We start from the raw sequence: 22345 nt of genomic DNA, 5'->3' as shown, positions 1-22345 counted from the left end.
CACTGCCGTATTATTTTGCTTCTTTTTTTGTTTGTTTGAATCCAAAATTTTCTGTTGTGCCTGGATGACGCCCAGGGACATTTTATTGCTATTTATATGCTGTTAACTGAGAAAATGCAAACAATGAACTTATGGTGAAAAGTATAAAAGCTATGACTATGTTTTTGTCATTGAATTTAGGATGTAGCTGGGGATCATTCAGAAATAATGTTTTAAGACATCAAAAGATTATTTAGAGAACTCAATTAAAACACCACAGAACCATCAGATATTAAATGAAAGGAGAATGATCAATATAATGTCTCATCTTAGATTCATACTGTCATACAAAACACTGGCAATTAAACCTGTAAGAACTATGAAATAGTCCTTAGTCCTAACTAAATTCATATCAATAAAATCAATATTTACATTGCAGGGAAGGACAAGGACATTTGACAGGATACATAGCAGTTGACTTTAATGTTTGCAGAATAACAAAATGCAATAAAAAGTTCATCTTAATGGGCTGCACAAGTAATGAAATCTGTTAATACAACACATTTCTGGGTAATGTAACAGTACAGATAACAAAGAGCAGTTATTGTAAGGTCTTAAGGAGTGTAGTTTTAACTAATTAAATCATAGCCTTCTAAGACTCATGTAATCATTATGACAGCATCATCCTATAGGTACATTACATACTGTCAAGTCATAATCACAATTTATTGCAATAATTACACATGTAGCAATGTTCTTTTGTTGTTAAACATTTTTTGGCCAATTGAGGGACATTTTATCATACTAACAAGCTATTACATTGTGTGGCTTTCACTACATTATCAAATGCTCCTGGACTAATGTCCACCTCTGCAGCTCCTCCAGCAGATAAATGACTAATAGTTAGATATAAAGCCTGTTCTCTGTTAATCAGGTCTCAGGATTTGTTGACATTCGCTATTTCAAGATCAACTAGCAAAAGAAAGGTGTGAAAACAAAGAAAGGCAGCAAAAACAAGAGTTTGTGGAGGAAACATTCCTCTGTAAGCTTGGTTTGGCATGAAAGACAGAGTTGTTTCAAAATGTCCAGAAGAGGGCACAGATGACTAAAAACATACATGATCCCATCTTAACTGTGTGCACATGGGCACAACACACTGATCCTGATCTCCTGGGTTAAAGCCTCTTTGGTTTGGTTGCTTTTAAGAAACATCATTAGCTGTTAAAGCAATATTGTATTTACAATCACATAAATACAAACAAACTTCAACCCAGTTCTTGTTTGAAGCAACACCACAGGATACAAAAATGTAATAAGTGAAAATGTGTTTATTAATTTTTGGTCATTTCTGCCATTTAGATGTTTCTGTTGTACTCTTTAAATGTATTTTCTCAGTGACAAACCTTTTCTTAAAAAACCTTAGAGAAAAGAAATAATTAAATTGTAGTTTAACATCTAAAAATAACTACATGCTTTCTTTTTGTCCTTTTTTTCTAATGTTTTTTTCTAATCTAATTGTTTCTTCTTTTTATTCTTATAATTAAGAATAATTATAATTCTTATATTTTTAAATAAAATGATGAATCCACATCTGGGTTCAAGGCCAGATTTAGGCCCTAAACCTTCAAGGAAAAATTATTTCCATCATTTATTTAACTTTTTTTTAAATAGAAGAAAAATGTGGTGAGTAATTGTAAAAATAAACAAACAATTAAAGGTGTCAACACATTTGTAAAGTGGAAGGATTTAAAAATAATAATAATAATAACTTGTGGGACAGATGTGGGAAAAGGATCAGCATTTCAAAGCAAAACAAAATAAGTTCTGAGAATGCTAAAGAGTCTGTTTGCGGCTCGGCTGGAGATCAGCCTACAGCCTGGGCTGTATTATTCTGAGGAGCAGGATGGGGAGCGAGGAGGGAAGGTGGAGCATCAGCTGGAGGTGACGTAGTGCTTGCTGCATGGTGCTCGGGGTGGGGGGAGACAGGAAGAGGGATAACCACTGTCCTGCCAGCCATCATCAACCTACACAAACAGACATTCAGAGTGGAACAGGACATTAGCTGTAGAGGAACGGAACAACGGAATGAATTTGTAACTTCATGACTGCTTAAAACAGGTCAGATGTGCTGTATAATTAACCTACATTTTGTATCACCGTCTTCACGATTAGCTAATCGCGTTCTTTCAAATCGCAATTTCGATTTAAAAAAGGATTGTTTGTTCAGCCCTAATAGCTATGTTAACGTTAGAATACAGCTGGGTTGTCGAGGTTAGCACATTGTACACAGGTGCTAGTCAATATCAACTGCACGCTCCAACCCCCCTTCTCCCCTAACCCTAGGTTACGCTGTCATTCTGTGGCAAACACTACACTATTCAACCTGTGGTTTAGTCTGTGTTTCTCCCTGCATCATTTGTAGATTGTTGACACGTTATGTTTACTTTAATGCCCAACAACAATCAAGTGTTCACGTTCAGTTGTTGATGCAGTGCAGGACACAGTGTGTAAAAGGATAGGATCCATATACAGTCTATGGATCCACACAATGTGTCACGCCATATGCTAACACAAGGAAAGGCGGTTACCATGACTATGGTGTGTAACTACAGCAACAGTGTGTAACCATAGCTACTCACATGGAGACCCTGACGAGGGAAGTTCCTCCAGGCAGGTCCTCATTACCTCCCATCAGGAGTGAAACACGGGGCTGGGTATCCTCCTATTGCCGGAAACACATTAAGTACAGGTTTTACATTCACGCATTTTAATACCCTAATTTTAAACATGCTGCCCTTCCAGACAGGGCTGGTTTAATACATAGGTAGTTACAAAGAGTGCCAACAATTTATTGGGTGCAATTTATTTCTCCCAATAACACCCAATCTGCTTTAAAAGTCTGTCCCACTCATTCCTATCACTGACTCTATGTAAAGATGGACAACATGAGAGCTCCCCAAAAGGTTTCATCACCCCTGGTGGCTGGCTGCAGTATAAGTCACAAGCCCCTCCCCCATGCTGATGTATGTTAAAGTGTTTTTCCGGATACATTTGGTTTTAATTACATATTTGAAGCTATAAAAAGGGGTTTCACGTCATGATTGACAGCTAAGCCCTGCTTGCGAGTGAGTCTGCCTGGTATATGGGAGGGACCTCGCAAACCACGGCTCTGGGCACACGCTATGCGATTTAAGCCCGTTTCTGACCCGATTTTGGAAACGCACGACTCACTTTAGAGTCAGGTCGAATTTCAGCCTCGTCATTTGCCGTGCAGTGTAAAGGGGGAACGAGGACCGATCAATTGCTCCCAAACAGCAGTCAGTCAGAAGAATTTCTGACATGTCAGAAATTTTTGTCGGCCATCGTCAGGCAGTCGCACATTTGAAGCAAAGCCATGACTTGATTCCCCATGATCAGTGCCTTTTTTTCCCCTCACAGCGCCTATATGTATGTATAAGAAGAAGATTTCAACGATCACGCAATGTATGCTCAGCTTAATCCCAATCACTACCGCACAGACTCTGGCTAAAAATGATGACACCAGCACAAGATGGCAGCGCAACAATCCGTGTTATTTTGCATTAATTTTTTTTTACAGTGGGAGGAAGTGGAGACGTGTCGGCCATCTTTATATAGAGAGCCTAAGTCACTCACCTCCGCTACCGGCTCATAGGACTTTATTTTGGAAAAAATATGTACGGTCAATGGCGAGAGACGACTTATCTTTTTATCCCGTTAGAATTGAACCCTGAATTACACATATGATGTTGGTCAATTTAAAATATAATTTTGCAAGTCAAGAAAGTCGCAGTTTGTTGTAAAACAGTAATGGTGCGTTCCATTTGACATGGGAAGTCTGATTTTCTGAGTTCAAAGGTCAAAATTTCAAAGGGAACGCCCCCTTAAGTCGAAAGCGGAGGACCGCTCTAGCCCAACTTCGTGATCCAAGATGGCTGTCAAGGTATCAACTGTTAGTGAAAGCTCTAGTTTATACTGTTTATTAGTACTTCTGTGTACTTGTGTCTCATAGAAATTTTCGTACACAAAGTGCTGTCCAACAGTTGTATTTGGTTGTGTTGCTACTGTGTTTAGTGTGAGTAAATATATCAATAGCTAAACTGGCTAGTTGTAAACAACGGCTGGCTGAGCGAGATTTTCCGACTTGTTAACTGGAATTCCGTCAACTCGCTCAATGAACTACATCTCTCGTCTCACACAATATACGTCACCAACATGTTAGTGCATTAGCACTTCCCTCAGGGGCACCAGTGGATGTCTCACCAAGAGCACAGAGACTTTCAGAAACGGCCCGGCTGCCACATGAAAAGATGTCAATGGAACTCTGAAAAAGACTTTATCTTTCTCCAGTTTTTCATGTAAATGTTTTTTTCTAAGTATGTTATCAGCACTGAAGAAACACCATGCAGAATGGGAAACCAAGTAACTCTAAGCAAAGTTAAAGGATTGGTGCAGAATCTGAAAGACCGTAGTAAAGAGCTGATACAAAATATTGGGAGCATTTCTTTACCACACAAAACTATGGCCAGATCGTCTTCACTGTGGAGCAAAGGTGAACCAACCCACTAAAGCACAATTACCAAAAATGTTTGTCCTCTTGTGCACTTTTTTTTGCCATCCAGCACAAGGACAGCAGGTCTCTTTACAAAAAGGGAAAAATAGCTACAATAGGTGAAACAGCTTCAAATTCTTTGCACTCTTTTAGGAGCTACGGTTTTTTAAAAGTCTAAAAAACACACGTCTGATACGAGCAAGGGCTCCACTGACAGGGATTCTCCTATGGGCTTTATCTCTCTGATGAAACACAACACTGAGTGCCATGAGAACAAAAGAAATGCAATCTCCACCTTATTCTCGATTTGTTCAGTCAGTGAGGATATCTTACTGCCTTTAACACACTACAATAGGGAAGCTGTTAGGTTTGGTTCCTGGGGGTCATATGAAGTCAGCACTGACTAAACTGGAGGGAGGAGAACAGGGAGGGAGACCTGAGAGGAGGTACAATTACAGAACATCACGGTGAATGAGGGATTGGGCAGTATGAGGCTCAAAGCAAGGAACAGACCTAGCTGCAGGCCAACCTGGCTGTAGGAAAGTCTACTGTTTCCACTCTTCTTATTGTTGTCAAGACCTCTGCAATTTTTCTGTTTTTCTGTGTTTGATCCTAGCGCACTTGCCATAGTTGATGATGTCATACCTCCTTAAGGCAACCCCCTTTTCCATTCCACACATTTTCTATGGGTGAGCAGTAGTTGGTGCCTGTTGTGTGCGTTCATGCACAAACATGAGTCAAAAACCTTCTTTGCTAATATTAGACCACTAAATAATGTTAGTATAAAATTTTTTGCTAATGTAGCTTACGTATGTTCTTATGTTATCAGTGTCATACTTTTGGAATATGCATTTAATATTGAGTGTTGTTGGTAACTTGCCGATTCTTTGATCATAATGTACGTAAGCACGTCCTTAAACATATGCTGTGTTTCGCCTGGTGGATGTTTTCAGTACTGCTGTTGTGCTATCCGGCCACGAGGGGGCTCTGTTGACCACAGAATCGTTTATTCATCAAGTTGTAGGGCAAGGGTATTCAAAGTCTGAGACTGACGGCCTCCCCTCAGACAAAGCCCCCACCACATCTTTAAAGCCCATTTAAACTCCTGCGTAGGGTCTACGTGCGTACCTACGCCGTAGGCTACACACGTAGCCATGCATTTATACTTGTGCGTAGGTGTGTCTGTCATTCTGCAATTACACCCCCAAACGCTAGTCGGCAGTAGCTCTACAGCGTCCACTGTGTTGAATTTTGCCGGCCAAGCAGGCTAACTTCCGGTTTAGCGCTCCGCTAACGTAAATGGGGGTAAAATTGTAAACGTGCGGCTGACATAGCCTTTTCAAATGTTACCGACCAAATGGGCCACATTCTGAGACGAGTCATTTCGCTCGGGTTGCTACGGTCAAATATATTGATTCACTGTGTTACAGCCGCCGTTTTGGCCGCTAGTAAATGTTACTTCAAAGCGTGGGGTACTTCCGGTTCGCTCGGAGGCATTGCGAGAATACCCAGCCGACCAATCACAGAGCTTATGGTCCGCATCGACTCGACGTGTATTTACATTTTTGAGGAGGTACACGTCAGGCGACGGCGTAGCCTCTGCGTAGCCCCGTAGCCTACGCCGTCGATTTGACGCAGAAGTATAAATTGCACTTCAGTTTACTTGGTAAGTTTCGCTCAATTCCTGGATGCCTATGAGATCATGAGTATATTATCTGATCCCCTAGACACTCAATATTTGAGCCAAAATAGCCTAATATTGCTGTTTGACATAACTTCTGACGACCAAATAGTTTTAAAAAAGGTCTGTCCTGAGGCATTAATTAGTTTCTGACTCTGATGGGGGAAAACAGTTCCCAAAAACTACTGTATCTCTGAAGTCTCAGTATTCTATGTGATCTCCTTTTGATAACTAATGCAATACGTCTTGTAATATTGTTTCACTTCCATTCATTGAGCCTCCCATGAAATTGTTTGGAGCCCCCCTAGGGAGGCCCACCTCACACACTGAAAACCACTGTTGTAGGGTATTTCAAGTGATATATAACGCAAATTATTTCTTGTATAAACCAGTATGTTTAAGTTTAATTTAATATATTTTGTTTTATTATTCAAGACTAATATTTATGTTATTAATGTATATATGAATTTGATATATGACGTTTCTGACCCGATTTTGGAAACGCACGACTCACTTTAGAGTCAGGTCGAATTTCAGCCTCGTCATTTGCTTTACCACACTGACTGCAAGGATATGTTGAGAAATAACCTATTGTCTGCCCAGAACAAGTCATGTCAGCCTGGGTTTGACCTCAGCCAGTGGGGAGAGGTCAAACCCAGGCTGACATGACTTGTTCTGGGCAGACAGTAGGAGTCTGATGAGAAAGAGGCAATGCCTTTGATTTGTACGGGCGTGTGTGCGTGTGTGCATGTACCTGAGTTTGGTGTGGCTGGGGAGTTGGCTTGGCTTGCCTGTGAAGATACACTAGCAGCTGACTTCCTAGCATACAGGGTAGCTTCGTCCTGGAGCTTTGCAACATTCTTCTTATACCGAATCCTCTTGTTTCCAAACCAGTTGGCCACCTGAGAGAGTTAAAGAGGTAAAAAGAAAGTCAGAAGTAAGCCAGGATCATGTGAAAATGTGTGCTTTATCGGTTTCTTTATGTTCCAAAGTCCCTTTTGTCCCTAGTGTTTCTTTGATGTCCAGACCTGAGAAACTGTGATGGAACACTTCCTGGCCAGCTCCTCCTTGGCTTCCTCACTGGGGTAGGGGTTTGCCAGATGGGAGTAAAAATATTCATTCAAAACCTCTGCCGCCTGCTTGCTGAAGTTTCTTCGTTTCCGCCTGACAGAAAGGAAGATGGCAATACTAAAGCAGATACTCTTATTCGTATTGTTGTAAGTACACTGTCACACACTGAAAGGCTAAAATTAAGAGGAAAATAAACCAACCTGGCATCCAGGAACCTGGAGCGTAGGATCATGACGGCTTCACATGTGCTCTGCTTTAACTGCATCTGGATAGTGCTGAACTTGCGGTGGATGATTCCCACCATTCGCTCTATCTCTTTGGGTGAGACAGGCCGAGTACGGGACTGTTCCCTCAGCAGGTTCATCACATGGTCAGTGAATTCATTGCATGCCTGTAAACAAACACGTTGTTTTCTTTATCAGTTCCACTTAAGCCTAAAGAGCCACTCGCTGCACTTCTGCGATCCATAATTTCACTTCTGGGGCAAAATTACTATACTCCGAAACAAATAGTTCTGGTACTCAGTTCTGAGTGGCTCTGTCACACTGTATGGTAAGCTGTCGCAACATATCAAATCTGTGACATGATGAGTGACGTATCAAGTATTATTTTGTGAGTAATACTTTTTGCAATATGTAATTTTTATTATCATGATCAAAATTGTACAGCAGCTCTTTTTCTGCTGTCTAATATCACACCTGTTCATATTTCTCCAGCTCAGCGTGGTACATCTTTCGTATCTGAGCGAGCTTCTCTCTGTACTCAGTGTGTTGTAAGGCTCCCTCATTAGGTGACCCTCCAGCTGCCACGGCAGCCGCTGCCGCCGCTGCCGAGGCCCCGCCCCTCTCCGGGCCCGTAACCCCCTCTGCTAACAGCATGTTGTCTAGTCGCATGATCTGAGGGTCTGGACAGTCCTCTTCTTGGACGCCTCGGATACCCAGGGCTGTGGAGATGGATAAAACTGTTACAGCCACATCAGATGAGAAGTAATCAAGCCCAGTTAAGGACATGTTAGCAGGATAATGTTCAAAGCCAGATCTTCCAAGTAAAGCCTGACCGATTTATCGGCTCTCTGATATTATCGGCCAATATGAGCTAATTGCATTTAAATCAGAATTAAAAAAGAAACAGAAAGTCAGATTCTTCACTCATGTCAGGAGTGTTGCATAGTTCGCCCACCAGAGTGCGCTCTGCAGCTCCCCTATTAACTACACTGCTGCACCCGAAAAACCACAAAAGAAAACAATTAGCTGACCAGAGTCTACCGGAGTGTATTCTCCAGTGGAGTGTGTGTCGAGAGCAGTGTTCGGCAGTAACCGTTACGATAATAATATTACTTTCCCCAGTAACTAGTAGTGTAACAAATTACTTTTCTAAAACAGTAATATTATTACTAGTTACTAAGGCAAGTAACGCTGCGTTACTCGTTACCGAACGCACCATCCTTGACGTGAATCCACGACTGTGCGGCAGCTCAGCAGTACCGAACTTTCTTGTTCATGTCCGCTGATAGCCAAACACTAAAGGAAGAATGGAGTGAGAGTGAGAGAGGAGTTCTTTCCACAGCTTTAAGTAGCTACTGCCATTACTTTGTTACAGTCTAAGATGCAAAGAACATTTTCGTCTAGTGTAATCCAGCAAAAACCTTTCAACTGCGAACATTTCTACATCTGATTTATTGAAGCAAGAAACGTTAGGCCTAGGCTATATACTTTGAAAAAACACACCTGCTGCTGTTGAATATGATATTATTAAGTCGAGGGAGACTGCTTTGTTTGGCGGTGAAGGGGGGTGGTAGTGAAAGCAGTGTTTCCCATAATCATCTTTGATTGAGGAGCTGCATTGAGGAGCATATATTTCTGCAGCACCTCCTCTCGCTCCCTCTTTCTCTCTCTCTCGTGAACAGCACTGCACAAAGTTTACGTCCCCCCCACTGTCATTCTGTGGAAAATAATATAGTAACATAACTAGTAACGTAATCAGGATACACAATTTCTGAGTAACTTGCCCAACACTGGTTGACAGTGGCTGTGTTACCGGTGAGTTGGTCATTTGTCATGTTAATTACATGACTTAAATTGACCCTTTGCTAACCCCGCCCCGAATATGCAGCTGGCCAAATACAGCGCAGTATAGGACTCGCTCTAACTGAGGTTTCATGGCTGACCTCCATTGACACTAATGGTGCTTTCACACCAAACACGAATTTAACCCTTGCGGCGCTTTCTTCGCGTGAGTACATTCGCTGCAAGTGTTCACACACTAACTGAGAAGGCGATTAGAACCCGCAAAAATTCACTTGAGTTGGAAATTTTCAACTCACGCAAAGGCCTTTGCGTTGCCCCCTTCGCATCGCTTTGCGCCGCACGACAGGAAATCGCAGCTCTACGTGTCTTTGCATTGACTTTGTATGTAAACTCACCGCCCCAAACGCTCGCTTCGCTTTTGGTCTGAAAGCACAGTAATGCAAAAGTTGTCAAACGCTGTTCCTGGGTGACTCTGGTAATAATTACAATCAGCTACCCAGAGAGGTTGAAAGGAGAAGTATGTTTTATTCATTTTCCAAAACCTAAAAATGTAGGCTGTGGATTGTTCCTAATGTAATGTTAGTTAGCTAATGCTACCTAACTTAACACTAAATGTAATGTTACAAAGCCCTATTGCTCTGCTTTTTAATGACTTCAATAATGAATAGAGACCTACCCAGCTGTACAGGAACAGTGTTAATCCTTAATATCGTTGTCCTTGTCTCAATCGTCGTCAGGTGATGCAGTGGTTAACATGCAGTGAACCCATCATAGAAAACAAGGTGTTGTCACACAAAAACATGGTTTGTTTTTCAGTTTGGTGAATTATTTTCCCTTAAGTAGAACGTTTACATTTTTCACACAGTATGACTAATATACTTTTTGTTTGTACACAAAACTGTGTACACAAAACTGTGTACAAACTGGGGCACTCAGTGTAGTTTGTGGTGTTTTTGAGTACAACTCAAAAACCCTTACCAGCCAGCAGAGAGCACTATCTCAATATGCAAGACCCACACACATACAGTATTTCCACACTTTAAGATTCTTTCATTTAGTTCCTTCCTTCAGTTTTTTCCTCCCAATGTCCTCAAATCCAAAGTTGAAAAATGTATTTCAATAAAAATATAATCAATTATTATCTGCTAGCCACTCAAGAGACAAGCCCCAATTTTTAATCTCATACGTCCTCAAGCAACAACAGCTGGCTATCAACCAAAAGGTAATACTGATAAGCAAACATTAGAATAACCTATAAAGGAATTAAGTTTTTTCCCCCCACACACCAAAGCAATACTTTTAGAACAACTCTACGTGAAATATACAGCCTCTATGGACAGCACAGCTGAACTTACTGAATGACAAAAGAACCCTCCGTTATACCTCTGTTTGTTGAAGGGAGTGAGGAGATCAAGTGGTTTCTACACACTGGGGCAACTGGAGTGGGACAGAAAGAGAAGAGGCAGGGACAGAGAGAGACATAGAAACCACAGAAAACACTGACAAGGGGGAGGTTTACATTAAGAGAAACTATAGCTGTTGCTATGGGAGAAATGCCAGCTTTCCTTTGGCATCCACAAGCCCACAGAAAAACAGACACACATACACAAGCGTCCCTGCACACATGCACACACAGCTGTTAATTAACGCCAGCTCTTAAGGAGCAACTAAAGACCCAGTGAAAAATGAAAGCTCATTTGAGAGGTCGTTAATTTGCACAGTTATGCAAATTAGGTGGCAATTACAAGGTAGTTCCAGAGATCGTCTCACATTCATAATCCCGCAACGAGGGCAATGACAGCCTCCGCATCTGGCTAGCAGCATCCACACTGACACACACACACACACACACACACACACACCGACAAACACTCACACTTTGTGATCGCCTCTAATTTTGGCAGGCTATCACACACACACACACACACACACACACACACACACACACACTAGTGATTTCCCAAACCGTATTACAGTACAGCAAAAGCACCGCTGTTCTCCAATGCAGTGCACTTGCTGTGATGTAATGTGGTTAATATATACAATATGGATGTAATGTTACATCTGAGTATATTGACAAAGGCTCATTCACACACACACACACACACACACACACACACACACACACACACACGGGCTGAAGGATTTTGAAAACATATCTAATTGTGATTATTTGATTGATATTGTAATTGTGATATGATTTGCAATATTAGGGGGAATGATCATTTTTACATCATTATTCTCATTTTCATAAAAACAAAACATATTAAAATGAATTACGTCTGATTTTCGCAGGAATCTGTACCACACAAAGATGTTTTCTTAAGTCTGTAGAATATGATGCGTAGGCCAGGACATCTCTGCAGCATGACGCTATTTCATTTAAAATGGTATTTTAACAGACATATCACCTTTAACAAATATTACACCTCCTGCCAGTTGAAAATTGCAGTAGGCCATATTTTGCTTTCGATAAAATTTTGATTAATTGTTCAGCCCCAACACCACATACAACACATCCACCTGTGTCTCAGAAGTACGGACAAAGAGAGGTAATTACCAGTTTACAGAGAAGCGCCTCTCCTACGTCTACATCCCCCTTTTCCCTTCATTTACATGTACACTTTCTAACATCCCAACCTCTCTCTTAGTCTGTCTCATCATTCCCTCATTTCAATTCCTCTCTTTCCGATCACTTCTCTCACGTCATCTTCTTTCATCCTAAAGTTTTTTAGTATTTGTGTAAAGTGGAAAATAAAAATGTAAGGGAAATTCAAGTTGAAAAAAGGGGGTCAAAAAAGAAACATCTTGATACAAAGTAATTTACTGTAACAGTAAAATATACATTCAGGTTAGTAGGTATAGTTGCATTCATATTGTGTTACTGAGGGGTGTTTCTAATAGGAGGTATTTCTTTTGTCCACCCCATTTATATCAAGTTAGAGAGCAGACTAAATATTGGAAACATATCTTAGTATAATGCAATAAAATTCAAGCACCAAACTACGCCCTACAAAATGACCATTCAGTTGAATTAACACCTCTCTAAAATAGTTAAACAAAAACAGTACATCACAGCCTTCATGAAGGCAGGACAGCTGTTGTTTTGAACTGCACTAGTTTTAGGTATGTGTATTTAATAAACTGGCAACAGAGTGTTTAAGAAAACAGTAAATGCGGGAAAGAGAGGACAGCAGAGTGAATGAGAGAAAAGAAAAGACAAACTATAGTCGAAGGGGGCCAGGTCCCATTACTGTTAATTAATTCATAATTAGTCCAGAATTTTAGCCCAGCCTTCCAGATTGCCCAATGACTCTGCTGAGTGTATAAACAGTAACACCCACACACACACACACACACAGTGCACATAATAAAAGAGATGACGCCTCGTGGAACAGAGTGCTCTGACAGAGTAAATCCAGTTTTGTGAGTCCAGTTGGGGCCGTGGGTGGCAAACTGTCCCCCGCTGAGAATCTGTTTGTAGTGAAGGCTGACAGGACTCCAGGGTCTGGAGATTATCAACTGTCTGCCAATCCATGAAACACAACCATTACCGCCTCTCCCTCCAACTCATCCATCAATCTGTCCCTCCCTCGCTGTCTTTTCCTGCCTCTACTGTAGCTCTCTTTTCTTTTTTTCTGCATCTTCCATGTTTGTAGCTACGTGTCCCTTCGCCTCTCTTGTCATTTGTTCTGTGTGCTTATTTCTTACTTTGCTTTGCCTCTGTCGTATTTTTTTGTGCACTATAATACACTCAAAACCTCCCAGAAAACACTGCTAATAAAAACAGAGAGATGTATCGGGAATAGCGCAGCAGTCAGGAAGGAGGGGAAAGAGAGACAGATCTAGGATGACAGGGAAGTGGGCAGATACATCCAGCAGTGTTTTTTGGACTGTCGCTGTCATGTGAGGAGTTATTTTTAATGGTTCTAACTTGGGACAGAGAGGAAGAGAACGAGACAATGGCAGCAGAAAGCGGGAGGCAGTGTGAGCTCAATTGAAAGGGAGAAAGGACTGATATATGTTCTAAACTTCTGCTTGAAAGAAGAAAGAAAACGACAGAAATTAAAACAAAGTGTGTCAATGTGTTTCTCTAAGAATATCCATCGGTTACTGAGCATTATAGAATTGGTCAATTCAGTGTGAAGGAGCAACAACACACCAATGGGAAGGAGAGTGAACCAACAACTGTCCCGTCACATCTCTGACATACAAAAGCTACGTGCAAATCAACATACTGATCAAGGTTTAATTCATACCAGATTCGTGCTAAAGGGTAAACAAGGGTGATAACCACCATTTACACAAGGGCCTGGGTGCCTGACTATATTTATAATACCTACATGTTTGTAACTGCGTCAATAAGAAACTTTGCTTGATATTTCATTGCCACTAAAAGAGGCACCTAAATATTGAGTTTTGCCCCGAAGGTTTAGTATGGAAGACGATGAACTGGCCTTAACTTTATAGGATTCTTTATTTACTTAACCATTTTATTAGAAGTTTTTTTGACAGTAAATTACGTTGAAAGGATTTGATTCAATATATTGTTTTTGTTTGTTTGTTTGTTTGTTTGTTTGTTTCTGTTGACCAAAACCAACACAGAATCGATCCTACTGCTGTCTGTCAAGCCAAAGCCTGATATATTCTTCTGGTCCACAGAGCTCCATTGTTGTCCAAAAACTATTAGACCACATCAATGAGCCCCAGTGTTGCACTGGCTGACGTTACTCGACCTTCACTACCTTGAATTTATTTACAATGATTTTATTTTGAGTCAATCCTACATGCTGCTGTAAATACACTACCAAATGTGAATTACTCCATTAATGAAAATTAGGGATAGGCAGTTCAAGCTCATAGTAAACTACTATTTGATAATCACTGGGAAATACACTGAAAAAAATTATAAACGCAACACTTTTGTTTTTGCCCCCAGTCATCATGAGCTGGGCTCAAAGATCTAAGACTTTCTCTATGAACAGAAAAGGCCTATTTCTCTCAAATATTGTTCACAAATCTGTCAAAATCTGTGTTAGTGAGCACTTCTCCTTTGCCGAGATAATCCATCCACCTCACAGGTGTGGCATATCAAGATGCTAATCAGATAGCATGGGTATTGCACAGGTGTGCCTTAGGCACTACTGAAAATAGTGCCCCACAAATACACTATTACTTCTGTTTGAGTAACTTTTGGTAAAACTTACAGTGCCCAGCTGCTTTAAAATATTTAGATCTTCAGTAGGAACAAATGGGCTTGGGGCTGTACTGAGAGATGGTCTAACACATGGCTTGTACGTTTTCACACTAACGGCAAAGATTGGCTTTTTCTGGGTCAATGCCGTGGTATGAGAAATGAGCTGAACAGGTTGGCAACTGCACAAAATGCCTTGTTCATTCCATTTTTGGGGAAAGGTGAAAGAATCATCTGATCACTCTTCCATCACAACAAATGTCCCCTTTTCTGACTCTCATTCCTCCAAACTATTACATCCTCCCTTCCCCATCCTGTAAATTCAGGCTGTTAGGAGTGTAAAAAAGCTGAATGACAGCGAGTAGGTGAGACAAATAGTTGCCTTGGAAACTCCATATCCCTCATGCTGCCAACCTCCCGCTTCCCATTTCCAAGTTAAGTGAATGGGGTGAGGTAATAACAGTGGCTGCCATGTAGCTCACACTTCTCTCTGCCTTGAGTGTTGTGAGTGAGTTCTCCGCTCAAAAGCCGAGATGACTTTCTTCCAGGTAAAACACAAATTTTGGCCCTTGACTCAAAACTCAAAATCACTGGGGTGGGATTGAAAGAGACAAACTTAGGATCAAATATTTCTTTTTAAAAACCATCCTGAGGCTGCTCAGATTGTTCACGTGGCAACAAACAATTAGAGCTATTTCAACATGACATCATCTTAACTGCTGGCACAAGTTCACACACACAAAACCAGACGATCTGGTTGCTCCCATGCATTTCTCAGTCAAAAGGTTCTGTTGTTATCACGCTCGTACAAACCAAAAGCACGAGAGCGTGACACACTAAGCACACGAGCAAGAGAGGGGGAAAGAGAGACAATGCATTAAGTGCACAATCGCACAAGCAGCAATAGATGAATGAAGGCTGGGAAAATGTAGCTGGACAGATAAACAATCTGCTGATCTGGCTCCAATCTCTCTCTGAGTCTCTGTCACAGATTATAAGGCTCACTTTTATACATCAGAAATAAATATATTCTGTTTTACCCTTGAAAACCTTGACCAAAAATTATGAAAATACTACAAGCCTTAAACAGCAAGTTCTAAATAATTTATTTATAACTAATAACTGTGGGGTTAACCTCAGCCTCAATCACAGATGCAGTGATGAAGAGTAAAAAAAGCTCACCCTTGTTAGCACACAATCTTTTTCTTCATTGGCTGATGTCAAACCCAGGAAGCAAACTGACAACTTACCTGTCCTTTCCTTGATGTCGCACAGGACACTGAAGAGGGCGGGCTTCATTCTGTGGCAGTTTAAAGCATGTTTCCTTTTTTACGGAAAATGAAAGACAGAGAGACAGAGATTGTGAATTATAAACCATTCTTTAGTAGACTTTATATTCTAATGGTTACAGGCACGGACATCCATCAACAATAAACCATGTGGCTACACATAGTAAGTCAGTACTGAACAAACTGGGTTCAGATGAGTATGCGACCAGACGTGTTTAAGCCTCTGACTGAAAACAGCCTGGAGCACATAACTGCCTGATACACCTGGACTTACTCACCTTAGTGAAAAATGAGAAGGGGAGCGATTGAATGCACAAACACTTCAGAGGGAATGGTAAATGGACTGTACACGTACAGCGCCTTTCTAGTCTTCAGACCACTCAAAGAGATTTACACTACATGCCACATTCACCCCGTTTGAGCACATTCATACACTAATGGCAGCTCATAAGAAAGAGAAACTAATACATTCATACACTCACCAACGGCTCAGCCATTGGGTGCAATTTGGGGTTCAGTAATAATGCAGACTGGAGGAGCCAGGGATCGAAACGCCAACCTTCTGATTAGTGGACGAGCCGCTCTACCTCCTGAGCCATGGCTGCCCCAGGGAATGAGTCTGTGTCCACATAGGAGTGGGACCAAATAATCAATATTGCAATAAAATGTTACACAGTTTTCAACAATACAATTGAAACTAGTATTATGATGCCTTCTGACAGAGGCATCAATGTTTCATTCTTTTGCTGCAGACATTTGATCTAAAATTTGACGTTTTCTGGTTGTTTTGGTTTTTCAACCCTTTGCCAGATTATGGCAATCTAAATTTGTAGAAACTGCTACACATTCATGTTGCTTTTAAAAATCATCACACACTTTGGTATAGGGCTGAAACAATTCATCGATTAAATCGATTAATAAAATGCTTCACACAAATTCTTTGCACTGATGCTTTCTTTTAATCCATGTAATTTTACAGCATAGTGTTTCGCAGGGACATTTACCAGGGAACACGAGGTATAATGGAGCTGTTTGCAAAGTGGAGGAAGAGAGAGAAAAGAGCGAGGAACAAAGAAGAAAGTGTCCAAAGTATGGGATTATTTCAAACTAAAGAAAACAACAACTCTGTCATGTTACCGTCCGTCCACCGTAAAACGAAACTTATGTCACCTCGGCAACAGCACGACGGCAGCTGAACAAAAAGTAGCCGGTGTTCTGCCAGTGGACCACAGGCAAGGTAACATTAACAGCAACTTTAGCATTTAACTGAAATCATGATTGATTGTTGAGTTGAAGGTTAGCCAAAGTAAGCCGCAATCCTCAGCTGAAAATGTGCACACGTGTGTTTGTTGTTCTCCTTTTTGGGCTGTGAGTTGTAACCTCACAGTCATGAGTTAACTGGGTGTCGGGGAGCTGCACCTTTTTACTCACCTCCAGCTCTCTCTGTAGCCGCCGCCGCCAAGCAAAAGTAGCCTACTTCTTAACCCTTTAAAGTCCTCACCAAGAAAAAAGTGATGGAAAAATTATTTCTATACATTTTTTATTTCATTAAGGCAATAACAACAATAATCCCAAAAAAATTTTTAACAGACCCAATAGTTTTTCTGATATACTGCTCTACAAAACAGTTGAAATGGCTCTTCATGGTAATACTTAAATATGCATTTTAATACCAACAAACTTTAGAAAACATCATATAAAATGACAGTTAACAGCAGAGAAGGCAACTTCAGCACTTCATACCCTAATTGTGAAGACAGGGTTTATAGTGGAGTTCATACAAAACAGCACTACACAGTAATTTCACAGTAATTGATTTTGGTGCATTTTGAATATTACTAACATAGTATTTCTGTTCTTTGAGTATTTCAGAAGAACACATTTGTATGTACTCTCAATCTTTTAGACAGACTTAGATACTGAGACAACTTATCATTGTCTAGATCACTGCAAAATACAGTATTTACTTGATTTAGTGTAGCTGTTGTTCAATAATCAATGAAGTTACTGTGTAGTGCATACAGTTGGTATGAACTCTACTGTAAACCCTAGATACGCAATAAGGGATGAAGTGCTGAAGTCACCTTCTCTGCTGTTGACTGTAAAACAGATTTATTTCTGCAACAACTTAGCATTTTATATGATGTTTTCTAAAGTTTGTTGTATTAAAATGCATGAAGAGCCATCTTTCTGAAACCGGTCGGGACTGTCTTTGTCCTGCTGATTATCAGTAAAATTAATAATCTGGCGTAACGGATGGAATCTCTTTACGTCTTGGGATGTGACTGGCGGTGCCAGTAGTCATCCATGGCTGGGAAGTTGAAAACACCTATGACAGGTTGTACTGCCAGGAAATAGTCAATCTCTTCGGAGCTAGTTTTGATCGGATCTCCCAACTCCTTGCGCAGAGTACAGATTGGTATGTTCTGATATGTTGAGGATCAGGAGGCTCTATTTGGTTGTTAACATCATCACTCAGATTAATGGAAGTCTTGAGGATTTTCTGGTAAAAGGGCTGGAAAATTCTGTGGCCTTGCACCATAAAATGTTTTAGTGTCCATCTATTATTTGTGAAACAGAAAAGAGAAATCACACTTACAAACCATGTACTCTTATAATGCTAGTAATGTGAATACCAACACATGTCTATTTTGTCTAGATAGTTATTTGGTTTTCAAGATATTTATTTTATTTTTATTCCATAAAAACTGTACATTTATTATCTTTTTATTATTATTTTGGTATAGCATGATTTCACCATTATAACGACATATTTATGAAATTAATTCAACATATATATAATAGAAACACATTATATATGTCATGTTAACAATAATGAATGTTCAGAAGTTTTCAATTTCATAGCAAGCAGTCAATTTGTATTACATTAGCTAGTAAATTTGTATTACATTAGCTTAGCCAACCTTTACCATGAAGTGCCAACTCTACCGTTTGGTAGAGCATGTTTTTAGAAAATTATTTGACCCATATTAGACTTAATTTTCTTTGCATCAAGTTACATAATTCTTTTAAGAAATTCCTCTGGAACTGTAATATGTGAAAAAAATATCCTAACCTTTGAAATCTCCACCAAAAAGACTCATGTGTGCAGTGATTTTGACGATTTTAACTTTCTCTAAGGAGGGTATCTGAAAAGGCATGCTGCTTAAAGAAACAGTGACAACTAGTGGATTTTTTTAGCACAGCATACCTACACCGAATGGTAGAGATGGCTTAAACAGGTTGAATTAAGTTCAGTACATTTTTCAATGAGATAAAGTGACTTAAAATGTGGTCTTCCAAATGGTTGAGAGGACGTTAAAGGGTTAAACGACGCAACGATGAATCGTTGAAATAATCTATCGAAGCTTCGAATACTAAAATCATCGTTAGCTGCAGCCCTACTTTGATATATTTACTTGCTACTAAACTCTCTAATACCAAAAACGAAGCTTCTTAAGGCCGTGGGTAAATACATAACCGGTTTGATTCCTGCTTTGTAAAAACTCACGCAGGCAGGGGAGAAAATTTGTTTTTCAGAAAGTTACATCACCAAGTGAAGGAGAAACAAAGAGAGTGAAAGACTGAGTACGAGATCAGGAGAGGGACAAAGACAGGCAATGCATTACAGTAATAATACGTTATATTAGATGAATGAAGGCCACAAAATGTCTGTGAAGATTCTCAGTCATCCAGGTCATAGTTATCCAAAGAAGGTTAAAGTAAGGGAAACTGGACTTGGTTGAAGATACTCGAACACGTTTCGTCCCTCATGGATGAAGGCCACAAAAGTAATGGGACAAAAATGAAAAATGCATTCATGTCAATGCTTTTTCCTTTTTTAAGGGTATACTTTCATTTTCAGTTACACTGAAAATATATGTATGGTGTATCACAGTATTGCCTGTGTTGATATATTATTTTGAGCCAACAATTGTGATTGTATTAGTAGTAGTAGAGAGTTGGGCGTTATGATTGTAATGATCGCCATCCACTACACGTGTAATCACACACCTGCATCCCACTGTTAAATTTCACTTGAGACCAAAGTCTTCATTTGTGCAACACATTTTGGTATTTATAGATTGTAGGAATATAACTTGATTTGATATTGAATTATTATGCGGCCCTATGAGTTAGTTACTATTGTGCTTAACACCACAGAGCACTGACCCACAGGTTTAGCCACAACACAGTGTCAAAGGGGTCACAAGTATGTACAAGGGCTGTTAAATGCTTCGCCATAAATAAAAAAACAGCACCCTACCAGTAAAGATGTAACAATGTGTTAGGGTGTTGAGGGGAGGAGGATGGGTAACAGGGACTATTTACAGCAGATACTGGCTCAAATGCAGTGATAATCGATCCTCTCATCATGTAACTGATAAACAGCTCCACATTCACACCTGGTAGGCCCTGTCCCCTCGGTTAAATTCCCAAACGTCTAGCTGCACTTTAAATGTGGAAAGAAGAGGAAATCCCACCCTCTCCCATCTCTGGTTAAATTAAAAGTAGGCCAATATACTGTATATGCATAATGTGTGTTTGCCAGAGGGACAGGAATGTAGGCCTAATGGAGGATACACCTAGACGTCAAATTAAAATGAGCACAAAAATTCCAGTAGTATTAGGGTTTTAGGGGGTGTTATTACAGTGTATTACAGCGTATGATGTGTGTGTAAGACCATGCAAGCTTGAGGGATGCTGTGATGAAGATATCCCCTGGTGCAGACCCAAATCCAACTCTTAAAACATGTTCACTCTTCTATCTGGCCCTACCGTGTCCTGTGTTATTACCTGGCCTGGGCCTCATCAAGACTCTCATCTGTGATAGCCATGATCTGCTGGAGGATGTCACCAATGTCCTGCTGTGGCTGGCCGAGGGTATGATGCTTCCTTATGTTGTCAGGGTCGCCCACATCCTCCTGAGACAGTCCATTTAGTCCAAGATGACCCAACATCATGCGGGCCTGGTCATCCATACCTCCAATGTGCCACTTATTGTGGAGGGAGAGCTGGGAGGAGGATGACTACAAAGGGGTTTCCCTCTCCAAATTCCCGAACAGAGAATACCGAGAGGTTTAAAAGTTTCCCAAAAAAACATGCAGGACTCAAAACTGGGAGCCGTGTTGCCTCAGCTGGAGCTATCTCCTTGTCTTGGTCTGAATAACAAAGGGAAAAAATCGAAGTGCGGCTGCCTTTACTGTTTATTTATCTGAAGAAAACGAGAAAACGCTACTCAACCAGGACTCTACAAACTGTAGTTCTTCTTTGGCATGGGAGGGTACGGCTCACAAAATATTAGCCTATAGTATGATACTGTTGTTTTTATGAGTAGCTGTACGCGGCGCGCGTGCGCACCTCTTTTCTTCCCCTGAAAAGACAAAACCAGGAGGCTCCGAAGGGGAGAAAAGCTTCAAAACAAAATGAAATGGATGCTATTCGTAGACTGTATCAGCGGCCATACATGCAAACGGCAGTTATGGAGAGTGGGCTTAACATGAGCAACAAAACGCCAACAATTACCAAAAGTGGCTTGCTACAAAGCTAACTCACTCCTGCTTTGAGAGGCTGTTCGGCTCGTGTGTTGAATAATGGTCTGAACGGCGCTAGGGAGCTACATCTAGTCCCTTTGATGTCGCCGTCTCCGCCTGCTCTCTTTTTATTCACGGGTCCCGTTTACCTCCTCGGTCATTAAAAGTGTGGACCGACAGGGTCGTCTAAAAGACGGCCTAGACAAGGTATTCCCGAGGAACTTGATCTATCTGGTTACGTCCACGTCTCACTCACACTGCCCGGTTTGAACCATTAGTTATTGCTGTTTTCTTTGCCTGCCACACTCCTCCCAGAAAAACACCACGGAGCAATGCCGCCCACTGCCAAATTACACAGGATGAGCCGAGGCAACTTCCGCTCAAGCATTTCCAAATAATACATCAGTCCTACTTTAACAAAATGCGTATGTTTAATGCAAAATCAGTGATAGCCTACGTCATACGCCATTGACCATTTATTACTGATCATTGATCATACGTCAATGCAAAATGCCAAAACACACAAATGGCCCTATCAGTTAAATTGTCATGTGTTATGGATCAGATGACAGATAGTAGGCCTACAGGCTAAAAGCTCGGTGGTACAGTGAAAATGCAGAGGTAAACAACATTTTTTTCTACTTCTCAGCACCTGACAATGGTACAATTACTTTAACATCGTCCATCAATCCATTTAAATTGCTTATATTGTGCAGGGTCGGCCTCTGTGGGTAGCCTGTCCCAGCACTCATACACGCATTGGGTAAACACCGGTAAACACCCATGACCTATAATCATTTTCATTGCATATAGGTCTGCATCATGTTTTAATACACATCTCATTTATATTGTGAAAATGCTGTTAGGCAGAGCTTCTAGAAGACATGAGGTGTGTGGAGTTGCTCCACAGACCTGGAGGTACACAGCAAAATGAATGATGATAATACCATGTGCCAAGCCACACAGGATTGCCACCAAAATACAAAGAGCTGTAGAACAT

At 40.7% G+C, this 22345-nt stretch overlaps 1 protein-coding gene across 1 annotated transcript; it reads right to left on the bottom strand.

Annotated features, from left to right (window-relative positions):
- Positions 1-438: 438 nt before the first annotated feature.
- Positions 439-21663, bottom strand: LOC119899442 (pre-B-cell leukemia transcription factor 1-like). Its single transcript, XM_038713996.1, has 8 exons — positions 20609-21663; positions 15773-15846; positions 8000-8244; positions 7502-7692; positions 7259-7394; positions 6985-7132; positions 2619-2701; positions 439-2003 (listed from the first exon to the last, which is right to left on the bottom strand). The coding sequence occupies exons 1-7, from the start codon at positions 20791-20793 to the stop codon at positions 2661-2663; spliced, it is 1020 nt and encodes a 339-aa protein (XP_038569924.1). The 5' UTR covers positions 20794-21663; the 3' UTR covers positions 439-2003; positions 2619-2660.
- Positions 21664-22345: the final 682 nt, after the last annotated feature.

The sequence above is a fragment of the Micropterus salmoides genome, unplaced genomic scaffold, assembly GCF_014851395.1.
Source record: "Micropterus salmoides isolate LMB-PRFRI ecotype aquatic unplaced genomic scaffold, ASM1485139v1 Ms_hic_scaffold_12, whole genome shotgun sequence".
NCBI lineage: Eukaryota > Metazoa > Chordata > Actinopteri > Centrarchiformes > Centrarchidae > Micropterus > Micropterus salmoides.
This window is presented reverse-complemented; position numbering and strand designations above follow the sequence as displayed.

Excerpts from the sequence above, each read along its gene's own strand:
- LOC119899442 (XM_038713996.1), bottom strand. The coding sequence starts at position 20,793 with ATGGATGACCAGGCCCGCATGATGTTGGGTCATCTTGGACTAAATGGA. Across the intron at positions 8,245-15,772 it reads CGACATCAAGGAAAGGACAG|CCCTGGGTATCCGAGGCGTC; the intron begins GTAAGTTGTCAG and ends CCATCTCCACAG. Across the intron at positions 7,693-7,999 it reads AGCTGGAGAAATATGAACAG|GCATGCAATGAATTCACTGA; the intron begins GTGTGATATTAG and ends GTTTGTTTACAG.